This window comes from Primulina tabacum, chromosome 7, assembly GCF_025594145.1.
Source record: "Primulina tabacum isolate GXHZ01 chromosome 7, ASM2559414v2, whole genome shotgun sequence".
Lineage (NCBI taxonomy): Eukaryota > Viridiplantae > Streptophyta > Magnoliopsida > Lamiales > Gesneriaceae > Primulina > Primulina tabacum.
Window position 1 is genome coordinate 38,188,233 of NC_134556.1, and position 20,482 is coordinate 38,208,714.

The following is a 20,482-nucleotide window of genomic DNA, read 5'->3' on the forward strand; positions in this document are numbered from 1 at the left end:
CAAGAGTAACAGATCCAGTCTCTCCTGTCGTCGTCGACGTCGTCTCAGTCATCCGAGTATCGATGGATACTCCGAATATTCTAATAGTTTTGTACTCTTGACCGGTGGAGGAAGAAGCAAAAAAGGGTCCGTAAGGTGTTGCTGAAGGAGTAGGTGACGACGAAGAGCCAGGGAAGAACGCCATGCACGCGCAAGTACTGTATTCACCAGTAATTAATATATCGTATATTATGTGTGCATATGGAGCATATATATAGAAGTGTATCCTGATCAATGTAGTTTGATAACTATCTGAAATAGGATTCATAGAAATTTCATTAATAATCCATTAGTTTCCTAGTTGGAAATAAACCGATTATGATAATTTCGAACGAAAAGAGTGTCAGCCAATCAAGATTTTTTTCCTACATAGATTTCTTTTGTGAATTTTAAATTGATTTTGAAAGTGTAAAAATGTTAGTATGTTTACATTTAATTGATTGGTTCCAAATTCTCTATGGTGTATTCAAAACGATATGGTAATAAATAATAAATCTCAATACTTATCAACTTGAGATTTTCATATCTAGATAAAATAAAACTTTTTTTTCCTCCTTGATCACCTTTGATTAATATTCTTCAAAAAATAAAATCTAACTTTTGATTAAAACCATTTTAGTACGTTCGATTGACAAACATTTTAAAATTTAAAATTTAAATTTTATGATGATTATTGTAGAACTATTTTCAAATATATTTATAAACTTCTAGTAAAAAGAATATTAAACAAACTTCATTTTTCAAGATTGAAAAAAAATGTTATGCATCCAATCCACCCCAACTTCAATGACCTTATCCTAATTCGATTATATTATAATATAGTTTATCGAAAGATCTAATTAATTATTTTACAAAATTAAACAAAAGATAGTAGATTTACAAATACGAACACATCAAAATATGAGAAATTAAATTACCTATAATTCCATCGGCCAAACTTGAGGCTGTATTTTAATGATCAGATCACATAGGCAAACCACAATTGAATTGATTGATCACTAAACTACAGCACCACAGGACGTTCAAAAATAGCAAGTAAAGCAGAGAATTTACAAGCATCTACTTCCATTCTTACCATCTTGGATGGCTTTATGGATAGCGCTGCCGAGCTTTTTGTGCTCGAGTTTCTTGGGTTGAACAGCCAAGTCCTCCGGTGTCACAGGTCGCCTATTGCCGAAGATAGCAAACACAAATAACACAACAACGGCACCAAGTGCTCCACGTCCACCGCCGAAGATTAATACAGCTAGTATTTTCATAGCACAATCACTTCTTGTCTTGTGAACTTTCATATCTTCTTCTCCCTTCTCCGTGAATGTCTCCGGATTCATCGGCTCTGAATGCATCCAATGGGGCATAGTTCTCGAAACAAAGCTCCACGAATATATATTACACTTTTGCGACGAATTCCCGCTCGACGAGCTTAATCCCAGAAGAACGTCCTCGTTTTTCCACATTCTTGACAAGTCAATATGATGGGAAAGCAAAGGGTCAACTGGCTTCTTGCCTCCCAATATTCTTCCCAATCGAACCTCTAATATTTTAGAACTTGCTTCGTGATCAATCCAAGATTGTAATTTTTATCCACTATTTAACTCCAACTCGATGGCTGAAACATTGCTCACTTTCACAGATGCAAAACTGTCAACATCAATCCCAACATGGTCATTATTCAAATCACCATACTTCTCATCCTTAAACGTATCGAATTCAACTGCAAGAAACTTCATTTTTTTCCTCCTCAAACATTCCCATTGAGCCACCATTAAAGACATTCAAAGGAAACCAAATTGGAACCATAATAAAAGCCAATCCATCCCCATATCCTCCAGACATGGAAAACTCAAAAGAAATTGAGAATGACACCATTTTTTAGGGTATCCCTCACAAGATTAATGGGTTTTCGACAAATCATTCTCCCTGCACTAAAAGCACCTGAACCAGAAATTTGAACCGACCTACCACCACTAACAGCCTTAGCATCACCATACACAGCAATTAGTCGAGAGAAGTTTGTATCCGGACCAAAAATGTTTGCATCAAACGATTTATTTTGCTCTGTCGGAAAGGCTTTCTGCTGCACTTTGATTTAATTTGCTTTCTTCTGTGGTTGCTGACCGAGGGAATATAAAATGGGATTCTTTTGGATATGTCCTTTGTTTTCCGAATTTGGACTAATATTGTGTGTTTTCATTTCTGTAAAATAACAAATAAAACACATTGATTGCCAATGTCAATATCTTCCCAATGTTTCATATTTTTTACTATTTTTTTGTGTGGCTAAGTAGAATTTATTTTGTATTAAGAGTTTAAGGTGTTGATTCAAGATTCCATCATTTTATTAGTATAATTTATTCAACGAAACATACGTGACTAAAAATATCTCATCAATACATACATGACTATAATTGATATTTTACATTTAATTTTTTAAAAATCGAGTTTAATAAAATAAATTGAACATGTCAAATAATTATTTCCATATATTTTGGGAAGAAAAATTAAATATTCCAATGAGTGTTAACGATAATTCACAACAAAGAGGAATGAAATCAAAATAATAATAAATTTTTTAAATGATGTGGGAAATTGTAATCGCTAATCTTCGGTATGCACTGGTTAAACTCTCTGACTAATGTAATATAATGCAAACTACACTAGCTAGATAAATCGCACTGCAAGTCGTGTGCGACAAGCTCATCTGAGAAGATGTTGATAGAAGGAATTGAACTCCTGATCATTTGTCAAACGTTCATTTATTTTACCAATTTGGATATTGACGTCCAAAATAATAATAAAACAGATTAGTTTCATGATTTTCAACAAGGTTTTCTCGAATTTTTTTTTTTAAAAATAATAGTCACAGATATTGACAAACATAAGATCTCCAGTGAAACGATTTCACGGATTTATATCCTGAAAAGGCTTGACACAATATATAAGTGAAGTAGTAATTGTGATTGACATTTTGTTGCAATCTTGGAGATAAGTATTTTATGATGTTTTTTGGAGATGATACTTAATTTCTTCAAAATAAAAATAACAGTTAAAAGCGAGAATATTACGGTTTTATTGCAAAACGAAAAGAGAGAGAATATTAGAGATAATATGATTATGTTCCATAGAATTTATTTTTTTACTCAAATCTTAATTGGTCGTTCCAAAAATACGGATGATATATTTTTTCCAATGCATAACTTGACCGAGAAATAAAGTAATTCAATTATTCTCATTTTTTTTGTCAGAATTTCTTGCGTTTTTCTTTTTCCATTCATTTTAAATTCATAGTAAACATTTATTATAAGTTGTTTGATTCATCGGCTAAAATTCGATCAAAGACAAAGGCATGAGAGCCGTTGCTTCCCAAAGATTTTATTTCATGTTAATCAAAGTATTCGATACCCTGAGAAAATATGCGCACCTACTTCAGAAATGCATTCGACAATAACAAATTTATATTTTTACAAGATGCATAGCATCGATTCACAGGTACAGCCACCAGTAAATCATTGATAAACGAAAAGCAGTTCAAGGCCTTATATCGGAGACAGACAAAGATATTCATCTACTTGCCATTTTAGAACATACAAAAATCATAAGACAGACAAAGATTTAAGGTTCGGTTTCTAAACAGGCTACCACATTGACGGCACATAGACCGGTTCTTTAAGATTCGGGGTGGCACTTTCTGTGGGAAAACCTCGAACAGCACCAATTGTCCACTGTGATATGATGCCTGCTGAAATAGCAAATCAAAGCTGCCTATCCAATACATCTTGATTTTCATGCATTTGGGATTGTGTCGTTAGCTTCCTCATGATTCCAGCAACAACAGCATCTCCACAACCCGTCCTATCACAAGTAAACGGTGTAATAAGTACGTCTTCAGTTCCCACCACCACACCATCAAAAGACGGGGTGTAATAATGTAACCAAAGTGTCCCATCTGTCACAAACAAAAAATTCAGTTTATCATGCCACAAAGGTTTGATTTCTTCGGGGGTGAAGTGGTAATAGTCTCTACGGTTCTTGGTTTGCTCGTAATTCTCGGAGTAGTACTGAGGCCTATAGTTTCTTCTTTTCTCGTGATATTCTTCATCTAAAAGGAACTCCAATTCTTGCTTTGACACATCAATAATATCTGCCCTTTCCCAGGCTCCCTTGATCATTTCCCACGTCCTCATCCCGTGACTTCCATAATGGCAATGGCAAATTCAAGTAAAAAAATATAAGGCCACCAAATTTTTTTGACCATGCCATTGCTTTGAAAAGGGTAGAACGCATGGAAGTTGACAGCAGAACCTCTGAGTTAAAATGAAAACTTCCAGCCTGGAACGAAACAATCAAGCAAATAATATTAATTTGGCTAACAAAAACAAAATCGAACAAAATTATCCAAATCAATCCAAAAACTAGTCAAGTAGCTTATCTAGGAGTTTTATTCCAAGTTCAACATTTTGGATGCCTATTCATGATTCATATGAAAAACAATAACACAATTTATTATTTGAAATGCTGTAATTGCACCTTCAGAAAACGAAAAACTCAGTTCCCTTAGTGCGCAAGAGGAGTGTAATCACAGATTAAAAAAAACTATAAAACCATCCCATCTAACATTAAATTGGCAGCTTAACTTTGTCTTTTCAAGAATAACCTACAGACCTGATGATAAAACGCTATAACAGTACATTTGATCACCGAGACTGATGATAAACAAAAGCAAATCAAATCTTTTAACACACAATATCCACAAAAGGTATCGTTCAATGAGGACACAAATCAAACTCCAACCTTACAAAAGGTAAAACTTTATATTCAAACTATCTACCTCTTTAAGCATAGAAAGATTCAGCTCTGAGCTAAGCATCAAATTCTTCGCTCACTCCTCCACCTTCTCTACCTTCATTTTCCCGTCCTCGAATTTAATCTTCATATATGTACACGCAGTTCTGGCATTAGCATCAAACTTCACCCCCCTCGTTTGAACCTTCTCCTTATTCTTAATCAACAACAATTCCTCACCCAACTCGTCATTTCCAACCTTACCAATAAAGGCAGCCCTCCCACCAAGCCTCACGTGTGAAATGGCCCCGGTAGGAGGACCACCTGGGGCCCGAGCAAACTCGGATGGATTCCATTGCAGCATTTCCCATTGAGAGTAAATGTCCCGGTGCATTTGCTCAGGCGCCATTCTCACAGTTGGCACAAACTCCCACTGTGCTGTACCAAAGCAGCATATTAACGGCGGGTCTTTGTACGGAAAATCAATACCATCGTTGTAATCATACAGCTCATCGTCAATTACGTTGCCTTTAGTTGTCACAGCCGCTTCTTTTTCAACATTAGATTTTGTTAATTCAGCAGTTTTCCGAGGCCGTTTTGCTATTTTCGTTTATGAAGATGGCTTATTATCAGTAGAGGTGGGTTTCTTGCGGCCTCTGCGAGTGGGTTTCGGCCGCTCCGGGGCGGTGGAGGAGGTTTCTTTGTTAGATAATTCAGGTGGTGACAATTTGCCGCAATTGCCAGGTTTGAGAGTGAAAATGGGGTAAATAGTGGAAAACTTGACGTGATTTAGCAATTTTGGAGCTAAAAAATGAGGAGGATGAAGAAATGATGGTTGAAGCAATTGAATTGTTGCCATATTTGGTGGATTAATTAATTTCCGTTAGGGTTTATCCATTCCCAGCCTTTTAGGTTTCCAACAGAAATGGGTGAAAAATGGATGCTGATTGTTTGGGCCGGTCTAATGTTGACCCAGAAATATTGGGCTATTAAAATGGTCTGAGCGAAAGGTCCAGTGCTCCTATATTGGGCTCTTTTGACCTGGTAAATGGGGCTCGCTATTAGGTATCAGAAGCCCAATTCGGAACAAATACTCTAGGGTTTTTTCTTCATCCCTTCTTAAACGTCAACGAAGTCAGAATTCTAAGGTCACCATTGCTTCCCTCCGACTTCCATCTCTGTTTCGAATATAAAGTTTGTCATTTTTTATTTTGTAATAATTCATATTTGGGTTGGATCGATGATGCAATGAAGTTGAAAAACTGCGTTATCTATCTGATGTTTTCCCATCGGAATTGAAGATAAGAATACCACCTGAGATCCTGTCATGTACATTTTATAAAAAAAAATCTTTTTGATTGTTTAAACCTTGTTAATTTAAAATGTTTTTAATGGGTTTTCCTTTTTCCGAATTGAGGATGAGCATCAATGATGAGCTTGAATTAAATTGTTATCCTTGCACTATGATTTTCTGTGAAGAAAACTAATGGGGAATTTTATTCTGAGATGCTTTCCTCCGTTTTTTAGTTTTGAATTGAAATCTTCCTTCATTGGTTTTGCAAAGCGTTGGATCTGTGATGTTAACAATATACACGCTGTCTGTCTGCATTTCTTTCGAGGAATTGATGATAAATCACAAGCTTTTCTGAGATCCTGAATTCAAAACTCTTCTCTTATTTTACGCATTGTCCGGTAAAATCAATGTTAGATGATTAGCCTTGATAATACTGTTTTTCTCTGCGATTTAGAATGAATATATTCAATGTCTACATTGGATCTGTTTAGAGTATAAGATTAATAATTGTAGTGTTTCCCATTAACTCCAAATGGATTCAACAATCAGGCGCTTTGGATTTAGTATTTTGGGACAAAATTCTCACTTGGAATTTACATCCGGATGTTCAAATGATATTGTTCCTTGAGCATGTTTTTCCTTTCTAACATATTTCATGTGTTTTTTCCTTATTTCTTAGTAGTAAGTTAGAATGATGTCAATAGTTGGCCAAGATTAATTTTGAGATTCAGTTTATTTGGATGTTCTTCTCAAAAATTCTTTGAAGACTACAACTTTATTGAAGAGTTCATGGTTGCGTTGAGTTTACTGATGTTTTTTTATGGTTCATCGCATATGCTTTAGCGCTTTCTTACCTATATCCAAGGATCTATTATGAAAATCTCTGTGTTTGGGCACGGTAACCCCTCCGAACCCATATAGTCTATGCTATCAGGAGCTAAAACCCTAATCCCTCTGCACACGAACATTGGAAGAAGTTTCTCCATCTTTCCATATCTGTCATTTGCTGCAGCTATTGGAATCTTTGGCTTTTTGCATGGATCAAGCGGGCATGGTATCAAACAAAAGGAACTACACTACTATGTATTTTCCAACGGTGCCATCTGCATATGAAGTGTGGTGGTTTTTGTGTACATCTTTGAGATATCATTATTTGCACTACTTAGTGTTTATACTCGAATGATTTACCTAGTTTGACTACCCCTACCCCCAGGTTACCTGATACACAACGTCTGAGACTCTGAGGCCTAAATGCTTGCCTCTGCTATGGGCTTACGATGTGAAACTAGCATAAGAGATTGGCTTCCTTTCCCAATTCTTGGACTACACTTCTGATCAGAAGGATGCTTTGTCATGCGTGTATTCTTATTGGTTGTGTATTAGAAGATGCAATATACTTTTGTATCGTTTTGTTGAGTATCATATTCTGTACTAAATTTTGAAATAAAATATATCTCTGTTTTTATAATTTTCATTACTTGCATCTTCTCAAGTCATTGTTGATGTTTTCAATGGATTCACTCATGAAAACGTGCAATAAAAACCAGAACATTTTTGCAACCAAGTGCCGAAATTGTATCTTCAAATTAATATGTAACCGGAATGTTCAATCTGAAAATTATCTACCATCTATCAAACTACTATTTCGATCCTGATAAAGCAATCACAAGTTGAGAAACATCAAACATCTATCCAAACCGACATTCAAATACTAAAGCAAGAAAGAAACAATTGCAAAAGGACATCATCCGCCTAATTTTGATGCCTCCGTACGTCTAGGGCGTCCTGCGAAGTATAGTAAACTCAAATCTTCATCATTTTCTTCCCACCTAAGCCTGATTGACTTCATATGCAATTTTCGCCTCCTAACAAAATCATTCATCCAACCTTTCACAAGGATGAAACTTTTAGTCCCACAGGTCTTCAGCAAGAGTGTGTTCCGTCCCTATATCCACATCGCACACAACTAGCTTTGTTCCTCGCTTTTCATCGAATTCTCCAATATAAGGTAAGATATGGTCCCGAACCAATTGTTTTCCTATCAGAAGCCTGGATGAACCATCCATGTCGTTTTTCTACAGATTTTTTTTATACTCCAATCCTCTTCAGGTGAATGGCTGAACCATGAGGGGCTGATCAACAACGCTCCAGCTTGTGTATTCGGCGAAATGAAATAATCGTGGTGGTTTCCTCGTCAACCTCCATCAAATCAGGAGAAACAGATTGATCCTCTCCATCGGAATATCTTGATGATGAACGGGAAGATTGACGGGCTGAACCACACTTCCTTGGGTATATGATGAAATCACCGCTGGGATTGACTCGTCCACCGCCATAAAATCAAGAGAAACTGATCCAGTCTCCCCTGTCGACGTCTCAGTCACCGGAACATCGATGGATACTCCCAATAGAATAATAGTTTTGTACTCTTGACCGGTGGAGGAAGAAGTTGAAAAGGGTCCGTGATCTTCTTCAACTGCACGGGGTGTTACAGAAGGAGTCGATGACGAGGGAAGAACGCCATGCATGCACACGTTTTCTAAATCGTATAATATCATACATTCTCATGTGTGCGAATGGCGGGCATATATACAGTTTGATTCTTATTTGGAATGAAATGCTTAGTTAAAAACTTTACATATAATATGCGACGACGATTCTGATATACTTCCCTTTTAGGACACGGAGAATCCAAAATCTGTTGTGTTCATTCTGGATTTTGAAACTTATAATTATCTTTTTCTCTTTACAAATATTTCCTCAAAGGAAAGTTTAATTTATATTCCCAATCAAATCTGTTTTACTCCTAATATTATAATATATTATTTTCTCAATATCGATGTCAGATAGATACTGTTAGAAAGAGTTGGCGACTTTTGGCAAAAAAATGATCCAAAAAAATTTCGAGTTGGTGGATGAAAATTGAGAAGTTACAAAACTAAATCCGAATTCGAAAATAAACTGATTACAGATTAATATGTGTTACAATAAAAACAATTAATTATGTGCAACCAGTTCAAATATTTAGGAATATGATTTTTGTTTTTAACCATGGAACTCACAATTTCCTAAAATCAAAATGTAAAACGTAAGAATTTCTATGAGACGGTTTCATCAGTTAGTTTTGTGAAATAGATCTCCAACCTGATTAGATACATATTCAGAAATTAGAGTTATGTGGGTATGAACTTAATGTAATAAATTATATATTATTACCAAAATATATAATAAATTTTATATGCAATATACTTTGAAACTCGTTTGAGAATTTCATTAATTTAGAGTAATATGATAACAAATACGATTTGAAATTTTTATTTTTTCCAATCTTTATGATTAATTTTGTTTAAAAAACGAATAATTGATACAAATTTAAATATACAAATTTAAATTTTCGTTATTCAAGAATTATAATTTGTAATTTCTCAATCACACAAAATTTAATTTTTCACGCATTCATATCACAAAATAATTATAATATTAAATATTAATCTGAAATAAAAGAGATTTCATGTGTGTACATGTATTTGAGACTCGAGAGACCGGATTCATGAGGCTAATTTTACGGAGAATTTTCTGAGAAACAACATGTATACTTCCGAAAATAAGTATTTTATATAAACATGTCATAATAATGGATTCACTCACGAAATTAAGCAACAAAAACAAAAATTTTGTAACCAAGTACTGAATCTTCAAATTAATTATGTGCAACTGGAATAGATGTTCAATCTGATACCAAATCTACTGTGTATTAACCAAACTATATATGTATCCTAGATGAAATCTTGATGCAGAGGATGCTGACGAAGTAGAGAAAATTCAAATCTTCCATCTGTTTCTTCCCACCGGAGCCCAATCTCATCGTTCTTGCGCAACACACGCCTCCTAACAAAATCCTTCATCCAGCCATTCACGAGGACGTAACTATCCGTTATCCAGGTTTTCAGCAACAGAGTGTGCACGGTTCGTGTATCCACATCATACACGGTGATCTCCACCCCCCTCTTCACATCGAAGTTCTCAATATTCGGCAAAATATGATCCTTGACTAACTGTTTTCCGAGGAGAAGCCTCGATGAACCGTCCACGTCACTTTTCTTCAAGGTTTTCTTGATTCTCCAATAACCCTCATGATGATTAACGGGAAGATTGACGTGCGGCTGAACCACACTTCCTTGGGTATGTGGTGATATCACCGCCGGGATTGTCTCGTCCACCGCCATAGAATCAAGAGTAACAGATCCAGTCTCTCCTGTCGTCGTCGACGTCGTCTCAGTCATCCGAGTATCGATGGATACTCCGAATATTCTAATAGTTTTGTACTCTTGACCGGTGGAGGAAGAAGCAAAAAAGGGTCCGTAAGGTGTTGCTGAAGGAGTAGGTGACGACGAAGAGCCAGGGAAGAACGCCATGCACGCGCAAGTACTGTATTCACCAGTAATTAATATATCGTATATTATGTGTGCATATGGAGCATATATATAGAAGTGTATCCTGATCAATGTAGTTTGATAACTATCTGAAATAGGATTCATAGAAATTTCATTAATAATCCATTAGTTTCCTAGTTGGAAATAAACCGATTATGATAATTTCGATCGAGAAGAGTGTCAGCCAATCAAGATTTTTTTCCTACATAGATTTCTTTTGTGAATTTTAAATTGATTTTGAAAGTGTAAAAATGTTAGTATGTTTACATTTAATTGATTGGTTCCAAATTCTCTATGGTGTATTCAAAACGATATGGTAATAAATAATAAATCTCAATACTTATCAACTTGAGATTTTCATATCTAGAGAAGATTAATAAAATAAAACCCTTTTTTCCCTCCTTGATCACCCTTGATTAATATTCTTCAAAAAATAAAATCTAACTTTTGATTAAAACCATGTTAGTACGTTCGATTGACAAATTTTTTAAATTTTAAATTTTAAATTTTAAATTATATGATGATTATTGTAGAACTATTTTCAAATATGTGTATAAACTTCTAGTAAAAAGAATATTAAATAAACTTCATTTTTCAAGATTGAAAAAAAAATGTTATGCATCCAATCCACCCCAACTTCAATGACCTTATCCTAATTCGATTATATTATAATATAGTTTATCGAAAGATCTAATTAATTATTTTACAAAATTAAACAAAAGATAGTAGATTTACAAATACGAACACATCAAAATATGAGAAATTAAATTACCTATAATTCCATCGGCCAAACTTGAGGCTGTATTTTAATGATCAGATCACATAGGCAAACCACAATTGAATTGATTGATCACTAAACTACAGCACCACAGGACGTTCAAAAATAGCAAGTAAAGCAGAGAATTTACAAGCATCTACTTCAATTCTTACCATCTTGGATGGCTTTATGGATAGCGCTGCCGAGCTTTTTGTGCTCGAGTTTCTTGGGTTGAACAGCCAAGTCCTCCGGTGTCACAGGTCGCCTATTGCCGAAGATAGCAAACACAAATAACACAACAACGGCACCAAGTGCTCCACATCCACCGCCGAAGATTAATGCAGCTAGTATTTTCATAGCACAATCACTTCTTGTCTTGTGAACTTTCATATCTTCTTCTCCCTTCTCCGTGAATGTCTCCGGATTCATCGGCTCTGAATGCATCCAATGGGGCATAGTTCTCGAAACAAAGCTCCACGAATATATATTACACTTTTGCGACGAATTCCCGCTCGACGAGCTTAATCCCAGAAGAACGTCCTCGTTTTTCCACATTCTTGACAAGTCAATATGATGGGAAAGCAAAGGGTCAACTGGCTTCTTGCCTCCCAATATTCTTCCCAATCGAACCTCTAATATTTTAGAACTTGCTTCGTGATCAATCCAAGATTGTAATTTTTATCCACTATTTAACTCCAACTCGATGGCTGAAACATTGCTCACTTTCACAGATGCAAAACTGTCAACATCAATCCCAACATGGTCATTATTCAAATCACCATACTTCTCATCCTTAAACGTATCGAATTCAACTGCAAGAAACTTCATTTTTTTCCTCCTCAAACATTCCCATTGAGCCACCATTAAAGACATTCAAAGGAAACCAAATTGGAACCATAATAAAAGCCAATCCATCCCCATATCCTCCAGACATGGAAAACTCAAAAGAAATTGAGAATGACACCATTTTTTAGGGTATCCCTCACAAGATTAATGGGTTTTCGACAAATCATTCTCCCTGCACTAAAAGCACCTGAACCAGAAATTTGAACCGACCTACCACCACTAACAGCCTTAGCATCACCATACACAGCAATTAGTCGAGAGAAGTTTGTATCCGGACCAAAAATGTTTGCATCAAACGATTTATTTTGCTCTGTCGGAAAGGCTTTCCAGCAAAAATCCAATAAGAAGAAAGCCAACAAGTACCAGACGATGAAAATGAGGTCATTTCCAATCAGATTCTTCAGTATAGTCTCTTTTTTTCCTTGATTTTACCTCGTGTCCTCTGAAGAACCCATGTACCCAGAAGTAAACTATATATTGCTGAAATGATTGATGAATTCTTCTGGACGGATTTAAGAGCATAGATTAAATCATGGGGAAATGGGTAAGCGAAGAAGGCGTGGTGCCGGTGGTGCTGCCTGGGAATGGCGAGAAAGTCGTGAAAATTAATACGAGTAGTATAATGTTTCTGCTGCACTTTGATTTGCTTTCTTCTGTGGTTGCTGACCGAGGGAATATAAAATGGGATTCTTTTGGATATGTCCTTTGTTTTCCGAATTTGGACTAATATTGTGTGTTTTCATTTCTGTAAAATAACAAATAAAACACATTGACTGCCAATGTCAATATCTTCCCAATATTTCATATTTTTTACTATTTTTTTGTGTGGCTAAGTAGAATTTATTTTGTATTAAGAGTTTAAGTTGTTGATTCACGATTCCATCATTTTATTAGTTTAATTTTTACTTTGTTTCTTCTTCTCAAATAGTTTGGCTTATGTTATTGACGTCGAGCTATGCCACTCATGGTTTCGTGAACCGAAGTACAAATTTATCTACATTAGGTATCAATTACTATAAATTGAGCACTATAGTACATTAATCGAGTATTTGAATGTACGTAAACCATTTTATTGCAAATTCAATTAAAAAAAAACGGAGTATTGTTTTGTAAAATCAAATTACAAAATATCTAATTTAGGTATCCATTAATGAACTGAGCAATAGAACACATAAATTAGGTATTTTAATGCATGAGCCCATTTGATTTCAATATTCAGTACAAAAAATATGGGTATTGTTTCATGGAATCAAAATATAAAAATATTTAATTTCGGTAATAATTAGAGTATACGAGGATTAATAGAACAAGTAAATTAGATATTCGAATTGATGAGATCGTATTTTACGCCAAGGTTCATCGAAATAGTTCCAAGAATGTATATAAATATATCTTAATTGGAGCTAATCATGTCTGGTTTTTTGGATGCAACAAGATCGGTCTAGAAAGCCCCAAATTTCCATGATGATGTAAAATAATGCCTATTTATATAAATGTTTACTTTAAACTGGATATTTTATACCTAATACAGTTTGTTTTTCAGATTGAATTTTTTTGATTATTTATTAATGTTGATCGTATTTTTTTAGTTAATATATGGTTGGTAATATTATGATTATAATGACGGCGTTAATTTGTTATATAAAATCTAATGGTGGTTAGGTATGTTTTTGTTGGTATTTGTTGATGTAATACTAATATATATTTACACAACGTCGTTGATTATAAATAATTTAAAACATGAAAAAAAAATAGTTACAAAGAGTCCAAGATTGAATATAACTATTAGTTATAATAACTTGGGCTACTTTGGAATGTGCACACATTCATTTTTTGGAGTTTAAAATGTGAAGAAAACCAAGTACAAATAATTCAAGTTTGGGTATAACTATTAGAACTTGTAGCATATTTTCCATTATTTTGAATATACTCTATAATTAATTGAGCACTAAATACAATAGATCGAGTATTATTTTAGAAGTGCTCCATTTATGCTAGTATATGCTCAATTTATTATAAAAATACTAATTTTCAGGCATAAATGTATCTAGTTCTAGGGGTGGAGCATATATAGGATTGCTCACCATGGCACGAGCATTATTTGACATTTTTATTATGAAATCTTTACGACAAAATGCATGGTGCATTGTAGATTAATGCCTATTTGTGAAGTTCATACTGGGGAAAGTTTAAAATGATGTTGGAGTTTTTAGGAGAATTGACCTTTGTTTTTATCTATCAAACAAAAACCGCTACATGAATTATTATCGACACAAAATTATGTTAATTTCGGCATAATATATCGTAAATTCAGTATAATTTGTTCACAATTAAGTACATAACTTTGATATTTGAGCATAAATTATTAGGAGTACCCAAGTCGTCTGGATTTAAAATCCCGTGAAAACTTAAAAAATGAGATTTAGGAAAACAACATCTTACAATGATTATATTTATTAGATAAAATGAACTACATATATTATTATTGACACAAATATGTTATTCAAGCATAATATATCGCAACTGCAATATTATTTGTTTGAACTTGGACAAATTACTTGGATATTTGAGCATTAAATCGGAATCACATCCAAGTCATCTTGATCCAACATTATCAAGAAATAAGATTATTTTTTGGTTATCCAGCATAAAATCGGAGTCACATCTAAGTCATCTCGTTTCAACATTTATTTTTGGTTATAAAATGTGATGAGACCATATCAATAAATAACATCAATGACGTCACAACATTGATTGACCAATAATCACAATTGCTTCAATCTTATAGTTTTGAGACATTTCTCAAGCAATGTATCAATTATGAATTGACGAATAGAGTTCATATTCCAGAAAAAAAAACCAACTAAACTTGATCTTTTTTTGTCAAGTTTCAATTTAATGATCGACATGGAGCAAATACATTAAGGAAACATATCTAGTACTATTTCCAAATTTTTTAAAAACCAATACCGCAATCTACGCAACTTATTGAATAATTAAAAATGTATAAATCGTAGCTCTAATACAGATGTATAAATTCAATTTGTTCAACCATGCTTTAGCTATTAACTAAAATTATTAATACATATAGCAATCTTGTGAATTTAAAGGATGAAACCCACAACAAATTAAGATAATTATCGAATAAACAAATTCTCACAAGCTTATAAATCCCAAAATCTCATAGTTTATTTCAATGGTTATAATTCACATAAAGTTAGAAATCAGCTATTTATTTGAATTTTTTATTTTTTGTGAGCATAAGTTCCACTCAATTCAAGCTGGCTCAAGCACCACACGAATATGTATAGCTGAGACAAGCTAACTACCTTCATTATCATACATGTCTGAAAAGAATAACCTAACAAGAGAAATTAAACCAACAAAAAATCTGAAGTTCTAGAGGTGCAATAAGTGGGAAAAATGAAAATGAAACTTTAGTGAAGATGGAAAAAATATTGGCAAGTGGAGATGACTGTGGCGGAGAAGCGCCTGGAATTTTTTTTGATCTTTGTACAACGAAATTTAAGAATAAAGATGATAAGAAATATAAATTGTTTAATTTAATTTGAAAAATGGAAAAAGGACATTTTAGTCAATTTGTGTAGTTAGGGAGTTTAAACAAACAAATATTTGCATATGGGGATTGACAACAAAAAACTTCTAACATAGGGACTATAAAAGAAGTTCAATTTGGATTTAGGTATTTTAGAACAAGTCAACCTTAAAAAAATATCTAAATAAGTTCAATTTTTTAAAGTGTTATTATTTAAAATAACCAAATTTTATCAAAAAGACAAAAGTGGTTTTGTTTTAGATAAATGTTGAAAATTAATTTTGTCTCAATTTTTTAATAATAGTAGAAGCAGCAACCTAAAATTCAGGAAGTCTAGCTTTTGAAACAAATACTTATTAAAACATTTTGTGTAATAATTTTTAAGAAAAAATCTTCTTTATTTAAAAAAAATATTTTTAGTTCATTGTTTTATTCAGCTAAACAGACTCTACTTTCTACAATTTTTATATCATATTCAAAAATTTGTTTTTTCCATAATCTTGTGTGAAAACGAACAATACTATATATCCGTGAGACCGTCTAAGAAGAGACTTATTGATCAATGTAAAATAACTATTGCTTTCTTTTTATGGTTTATTAATCAATCCAATCACTAATTGAAGAAGTTTTCCCAAACATGAAGATAATAGGACTTCGATTGATATATCTTTCTTGTTTGTTTTTTATATTCTAGCATATCTAATCCCTCTCATCTAAATAAATTCTTTTACAAATAAGAACAAAAACTAAATAACCTGTAGTTGTAAATCAATCTGCCAAAATGTATTTTCACGATGATTTAAAAAAAAAAAGGTAAAAACTAGAATCAAATTATTAACAACCCTTTTAAACATGTCATAATAATGGACTCACTCACGAAATTAAGCAACAAAAACAAAAATTTTGTAACAAGTACTGAATCTTCAAATTAATTATGTGCAACTGGAATAGATGTTCAATCTGATACCAAATCTACTGTGTATTAACCAAACTATATATGTATCCTAGATGAAATCTTGATGCAGAGGATGCTGACGAAGTAGAGAAAATTCAAATCTTCCATCTGTTTCTTCCCACCGGAGCCCAATCTCATCGTTCTTGCGCAACACACGCCTCCTAACAAAATCCTTCATCCAGCCATTCACGAGGACGTAACTATCCGTTATCCAGGTTTTCAGCAACAGAGTGTGCACGGTTCGTGTATCCACATCATACACGGTGATCTCCACCCCCCTCTTCACATCGAAGTTCTCAATATTCGGCAAAATATGATCCTTGACTAACTGTTTTCCGAGGAGAAGCCTCGATGAACCGTCCACGTCACTTTTCTTCAAGGTTTTCTTGATTCTCCAATAACCCTCATGATGATTAACGGGAAGATTGACGTGCGGCTGAACCACACTTCCTTGGGTATGTGGTGATATCACCGCCGGGATTGTCTCGTCCACCGCCATAGAATCAAGAGTAACAGATCCAGTCTCTCCTGTCGTCGTCGACGTCGTCTCAGTCATCCGAGTATCGATGGATACTCCGAATATTCTAATAGTTTTGTACTCTTGACCGGTGGAGGAAGAAGCAAAAAAGGGTCCGTAAGGTGTTGCTGAAGGAGTAGGTGACGACGAAGAGCCAGGGAAGAACGCCATGCACGCGCAAGTACTGTATTCACCAGTAATTAATATATCGTATATTATGTGTGCATATGGAGCATATATATAGAAGTGTATCCTGATCAATGTAGTTTGATAACTATCTGAAATAGGATTCATAGAAATTTCATTAATAATCCATTAGTTTCCTAGTTGGAAATAAACCGATTATGATAATTTCGATCGAGAAGAGTGTCAGCCAATCAAGATTTTTTTCCTACATAGATTTCTTTTGTGAATTTTAAATTGATTTTGAAAGTGTAAAAATGTTAGTATGTTTACATTTAATTGATTGGTTCCAAATTCTCTATGGTGTATTCAAAACGATATGGTAATAAATAATAAATCTCAATACTTATCAACTTGAGATTTTCATATCTAGAGAAGATTAATAAAATAAAACCCTTTTTTCCCTCCTTGATCACCCTTGATTAATATTCTTCAAAAAATAAAATCTAACTTTTGATTAAAACCATGTTAGTACGTTCGGTTCGATTGACAAATATTTTAAAATTTAAATTTTAAATTTTAAATTTTATGATGATTATTGTAGAACTATTTTCAAATATGTGTATAAACTTCTAGTAAAAAGAATATTAAATAAACTTCATTTTTCAAGATTGAAAAAACAATGTTATGCATCCAATCCACCCCAACTTCAATGACCTTATCCTAATTCGATTATATTATAATATAGTTTATCGAAAGATCTAATTAATTATTTTACAAAATTAAACAAAAGATAGTAGATTTACAAATACGAACACATCAAAATATGAGAAATTAAATTACCTATAATTCCATCGGCCAAACTTGAGGCTGTATTTTAATGATCAGATCACATAGGCAAACCACAATTGAATTGATTGATCACTAAACTACAGCACCACAGGACGTTCAAAAATAGCAAGTAAAGCAGAGAATTTACAAGCATCTACTTCAATTCTTACCATCTTGGATGGCTTTATGGATAGCGCTGCCGAGCTTTTTGTGCTCGAGTTTCTTGGGTTGAACAGCCAAGTCCTCCGGTGTCACAGGTCGCCTATTGCCGAAGATAGCAAACACAAATAACACAACAACGGCACCAAGTGCTCCACATCCACCGCCGAAGATTAATGCAGCTAGTATTTTCATAGCACAATCACTTCTTGTCTTGTGAACTTTCATATCTTCTTCTCCCTTCTCCGTGAATGTCTCCGGATTCATCGGCTCTGAATGCATCCAATGGGGCATAGTTCTCGAAACAAAGCTCCACGAATATATATTACACTTTTGCGACGAATTCCCGCTCGACGAGCTTAATCCCAGAAGAACGTCCTCGTTTTTCCACATTCTTGACAAGTCAATATGATGGGAAAGCAAAGGGTCAACTGGCTTCTTGCCTCCCAATATTCTTCCCAATCGAACCTCTAATATTTTAGAACTTGCTTTGTGATCAATCCAAGATTGTAATTTTTCTCCACTATTTAACTCCAACTCGATGGCTGAAACATTGCTCACTTTCACAGATGCAAAACTGTCAACATCAATCCCAACATGGTCATTATTCAAATCACCATACTTCTCATCCTTAAACGTATCGAATTCAACTGCAAGAAACTTCATTTTTTTCCTCCTCAAACATTCCCATTGAGCCACCATTAAAGACATTCAAAGGAAACCAAATTGGAACCATAATAAAAGCCAATCCATCCCCATATCCTCCAGACATGGAAAACTCAAAAGAAATTGAGAATGACACCATTTTTTAGGGTATCCCTCAACAAGATTAATGGGTTTTCGACAATCATTCTCCCTGCACTAAAAGCACCTGAACCAGAAATTTGAACCGACCTACCACCACTAACAGCCTTAGCATCACCATACACAGCAATTAGTCGAGAGAAGTTTGTATCCGGACCAAAAATGTTTGCATCAAACGATTTATTTTGCTCTGTCGGAAAGGCTTTCTGCTGCACTTTGATTTAATTTGCTTTCTTCTGTGGTTGCTGACCGAGGGAATATAAAATGGGATTCTTTTGGATATGTCCTTTGTTTTCCGAATTTGGACTAATATTGTGTGTTTTCATTTCTGTAAAATAACAAATAAAACACATTGATTGCCAATGTCAATATCTTCCCAATATTTCATATTTTTTACTATTTTTTTGTGTGGCTAAGTAGAATTTATTTTGTATTAAGAGTTTAAGGTGTTGATTCAAGATTCCATCATTTTATTAGTTTAATTTTTACTTTGTTTCTTCTTCTCAAATAGTTTGGCTTCTGTTATTGACGTCGAGCTATGCCACTCATGGTTTCGTGAACTGAAGTACAAATTTATCTACATTAGGTATCAATTACTATAAATTGAGCACTATAGTACATTAATTGAGTATTTGAATGTACGAAACCATTTTATTGCAAATTCAATTAAAAAAACGGAGTATTGTTTTGTAAAATCAAATTACAAAATATCTAATTTAGGTATCCATTAATGAACTGAGCAATAGAACACATAAATTAGGTATTTTAATGCATGAGCCCATTTGATTTCAATATTCAGTACAAAAAATATGGGTAGTGTTTCATGGAATCAAAATATAAAAATATTTAATTTTGGTAATAATTAGAGAATACGAGGATTAATAGAACAAGTAAATTAGATATTCGAATTGATGAGATCGTATTTTACGCCAAGGTTCATCGAAATAGTTCCAAGAATGTATATAAATATATCTTAATTGGAGCTAATCATGTATGGTTTTTTGGATGCAACAAGATCGGTCTAGAAAGCCCCAAATTTCCATGATGATGTAAAATAGTGCCTATTTATATAAATGTTTACTTTAAACTGGATATTTTATACCTAATACAGTTTGTTTTTCAGATTGAATTTTTTTGATTATTTATTAATGTTGATTGTATTTTTTTAGTTAACTAGGTAAAGACACGTGCGACGCACGTGAAAATTCATTTCTATTATCAATAATTGTTGTTAAAGAAATGAGATCAGAAGAGATTAATTTACAAAAAATTATATATTAATGATTTCATGCTATATTAGTCGATAGAAAATGAGTAATGCTACATGTGCAACCAAATTTGTACAATAATTCTTACAATTCAAAAAAACCACTACAAAAATTTCAT

The 20,482-nt window shown here is 33.7% G+C and overlaps 4 protein-coding genes, 3 non-coding genes and 2 pseudogenes across 7 annotated transcripts; 3 read left to right on the forward strand and 6 right to left on the reverse strand.

Moving 5' to 3' along the window:
* Positions 1-4: 4 nt before the first annotated feature.
* On the reverse strand, positions 5-3,615 carry LOC142550759 (uncharacterized; annotated as a pseudogene).
* On the reverse strand, positions 3,486-7,575 carry LOC142551778 (fructokinase-like 1, chloroplastic; annotated as a pseudogene).
* Positions 6,053-6,147, forward strand: LOC142552471 (small nucleolar RNA snoR27). Its single transcript, XR_012821799.1, has one exon. It is a non-coding gene; the product is annotated as a small nucleolar RNA snoR27 (small nucleolar RNA).
* LOC142552470 (small nucleolar RNA snoR26) lies at positions 6,241-6,333 on the forward strand. Its single transcript, XR_012821798.1, has one exon. It is a non-coding gene; the product is annotated as a small nucleolar RNA snoR26 (small nucleolar RNA).
* Positions 6,387-6,478, forward strand: LOC142552472 (small nucleolar RNA snoR27). Its single transcript, XR_012821800.1, has one exon. It is a non-coding gene; the product is annotated as a small nucleolar RNA snoR27 (small nucleolar RNA).
* A 2,255-nt stretch (positions 7,576-9,830) lies between the features above and the next one.
* LOC142550965 (B3 domain-containing protein At4g02870-like) lies at positions 9,831-12,856 on the reverse strand. Its single transcript, XM_075660019.1, has 2 exons — positions 11,479-12,856; positions 9,831-10,543 (listed from the first exon to the last, which is right to left on the reverse strand). Exon 2 carries the CDS (start codon positions 10,528-10,530, stop codon positions 9,892-9,894), a length of 639 nt encoding a protein of 212 aa, XP_075516134.1. The 5' UTR covers positions 10,531-10,543; positions 11,479-12,856; the 3' UTR covers positions 9,831-9,891.
* LOC142550761 (L-type lectin-domain containing receptor kinase S.6-like) lies at positions 11,468-12,169 on the reverse strand. The gene is made up of 2 exons (XM_075659824.1): positions 11,992-12,169; positions 11,468-11,937 (listed from the first exon to the last, which is right to left on the reverse strand). The coding sequence occupies exons 1-2, from the start codon at positions 12,167-12,169 to the stop codon at positions 11,468-11,470; spliced, it is 648 nt and encodes a 215-aa protein (XP_075515939.1).
* A 3,794-nt stretch (positions 12,857-16,650) lies between the features above and the next one.
* On the reverse strand, positions 16,651-19,261 carry LOC142550967 (L-type lectin-domain containing receptor kinase S.6-like). The gene is made up of 2 exons (XM_075660020.1): positions 18,304-19,261; positions 16,651-17,363 (listed from the first exon to the last, which is right to left on the reverse strand). The coding sequence occupies exons 1-2, from the start codon at positions 19,001-19,003 to the stop codon at positions 17,215-17,217; spliced, it is 849 nt and encodes a 282-aa protein (XP_075516135.1). The 5' UTR covers positions 19,004-19,261; the 3' UTR covers positions 16,651-17,214.
* Positions 16,712-17,161, reverse strand: LOC142550762 (putative B3 domain-containing protein At1g78640). The gene has a single exon (XM_075659825.1). The coding sequence runs from the start codon at positions 17,159-17,161 to the stop codon at positions 16,712-16,714; it is 450 nt and encodes a 149-aa protein (XP_075515940.1).
* Positions 19,262-20,482: the final 1,221 nt, after the last annotated feature.

What these genes read in the sequence shown, in the direction of transcription:
- LOC142550965 (XM_075660019.1), bottom strand. Translation starts at nt 10,530, where the DNA reads ATGGCGTTCTTCCCTGGCTCTTCGTCGTCACCTACTCCTTCAGCAACA.
- LOC142550761 (XM_075659824.1), bottom strand. Translation starts at nt 12,169, where the DNA reads ATGGTGGCTCAATGGGAATGTTTGAGGAGGAAAAAAATGAAGTTTCTT. An exon ending in CATCGAGTTGGAGTTAAATA is followed by an intron (nt 11,938 to 11,991) that starts GTGGATAAAAAT and finishes CTAAAATATTAG; the next exon opens with AGGTTCGATTGGGAAGAATA.
- LOC142550762 (XM_075659825.1), bottom strand. Translation starts at nt 17,161, where the DNA reads ATGGCGGTGGACGAGACAATCCCGGCGGTGATATCACCACATACCCAA.
- LOC142550967 (XM_075660020.1), bottom strand. Translation starts at nt 19,003, where the DNA reads ATGTCTTTAATGGTGGCTCAATGGGAATGTTTGAGGAGGAAAAAAATG. An exon ending in CCATAAAGCCATCCAAGATG is followed by an intron (nt 17,364 to 18,303) that starts GTAAGAATTGAA and finishes TGGTGAATACAG; the next exon opens with TACTTGCGCGTGCATGGCGT.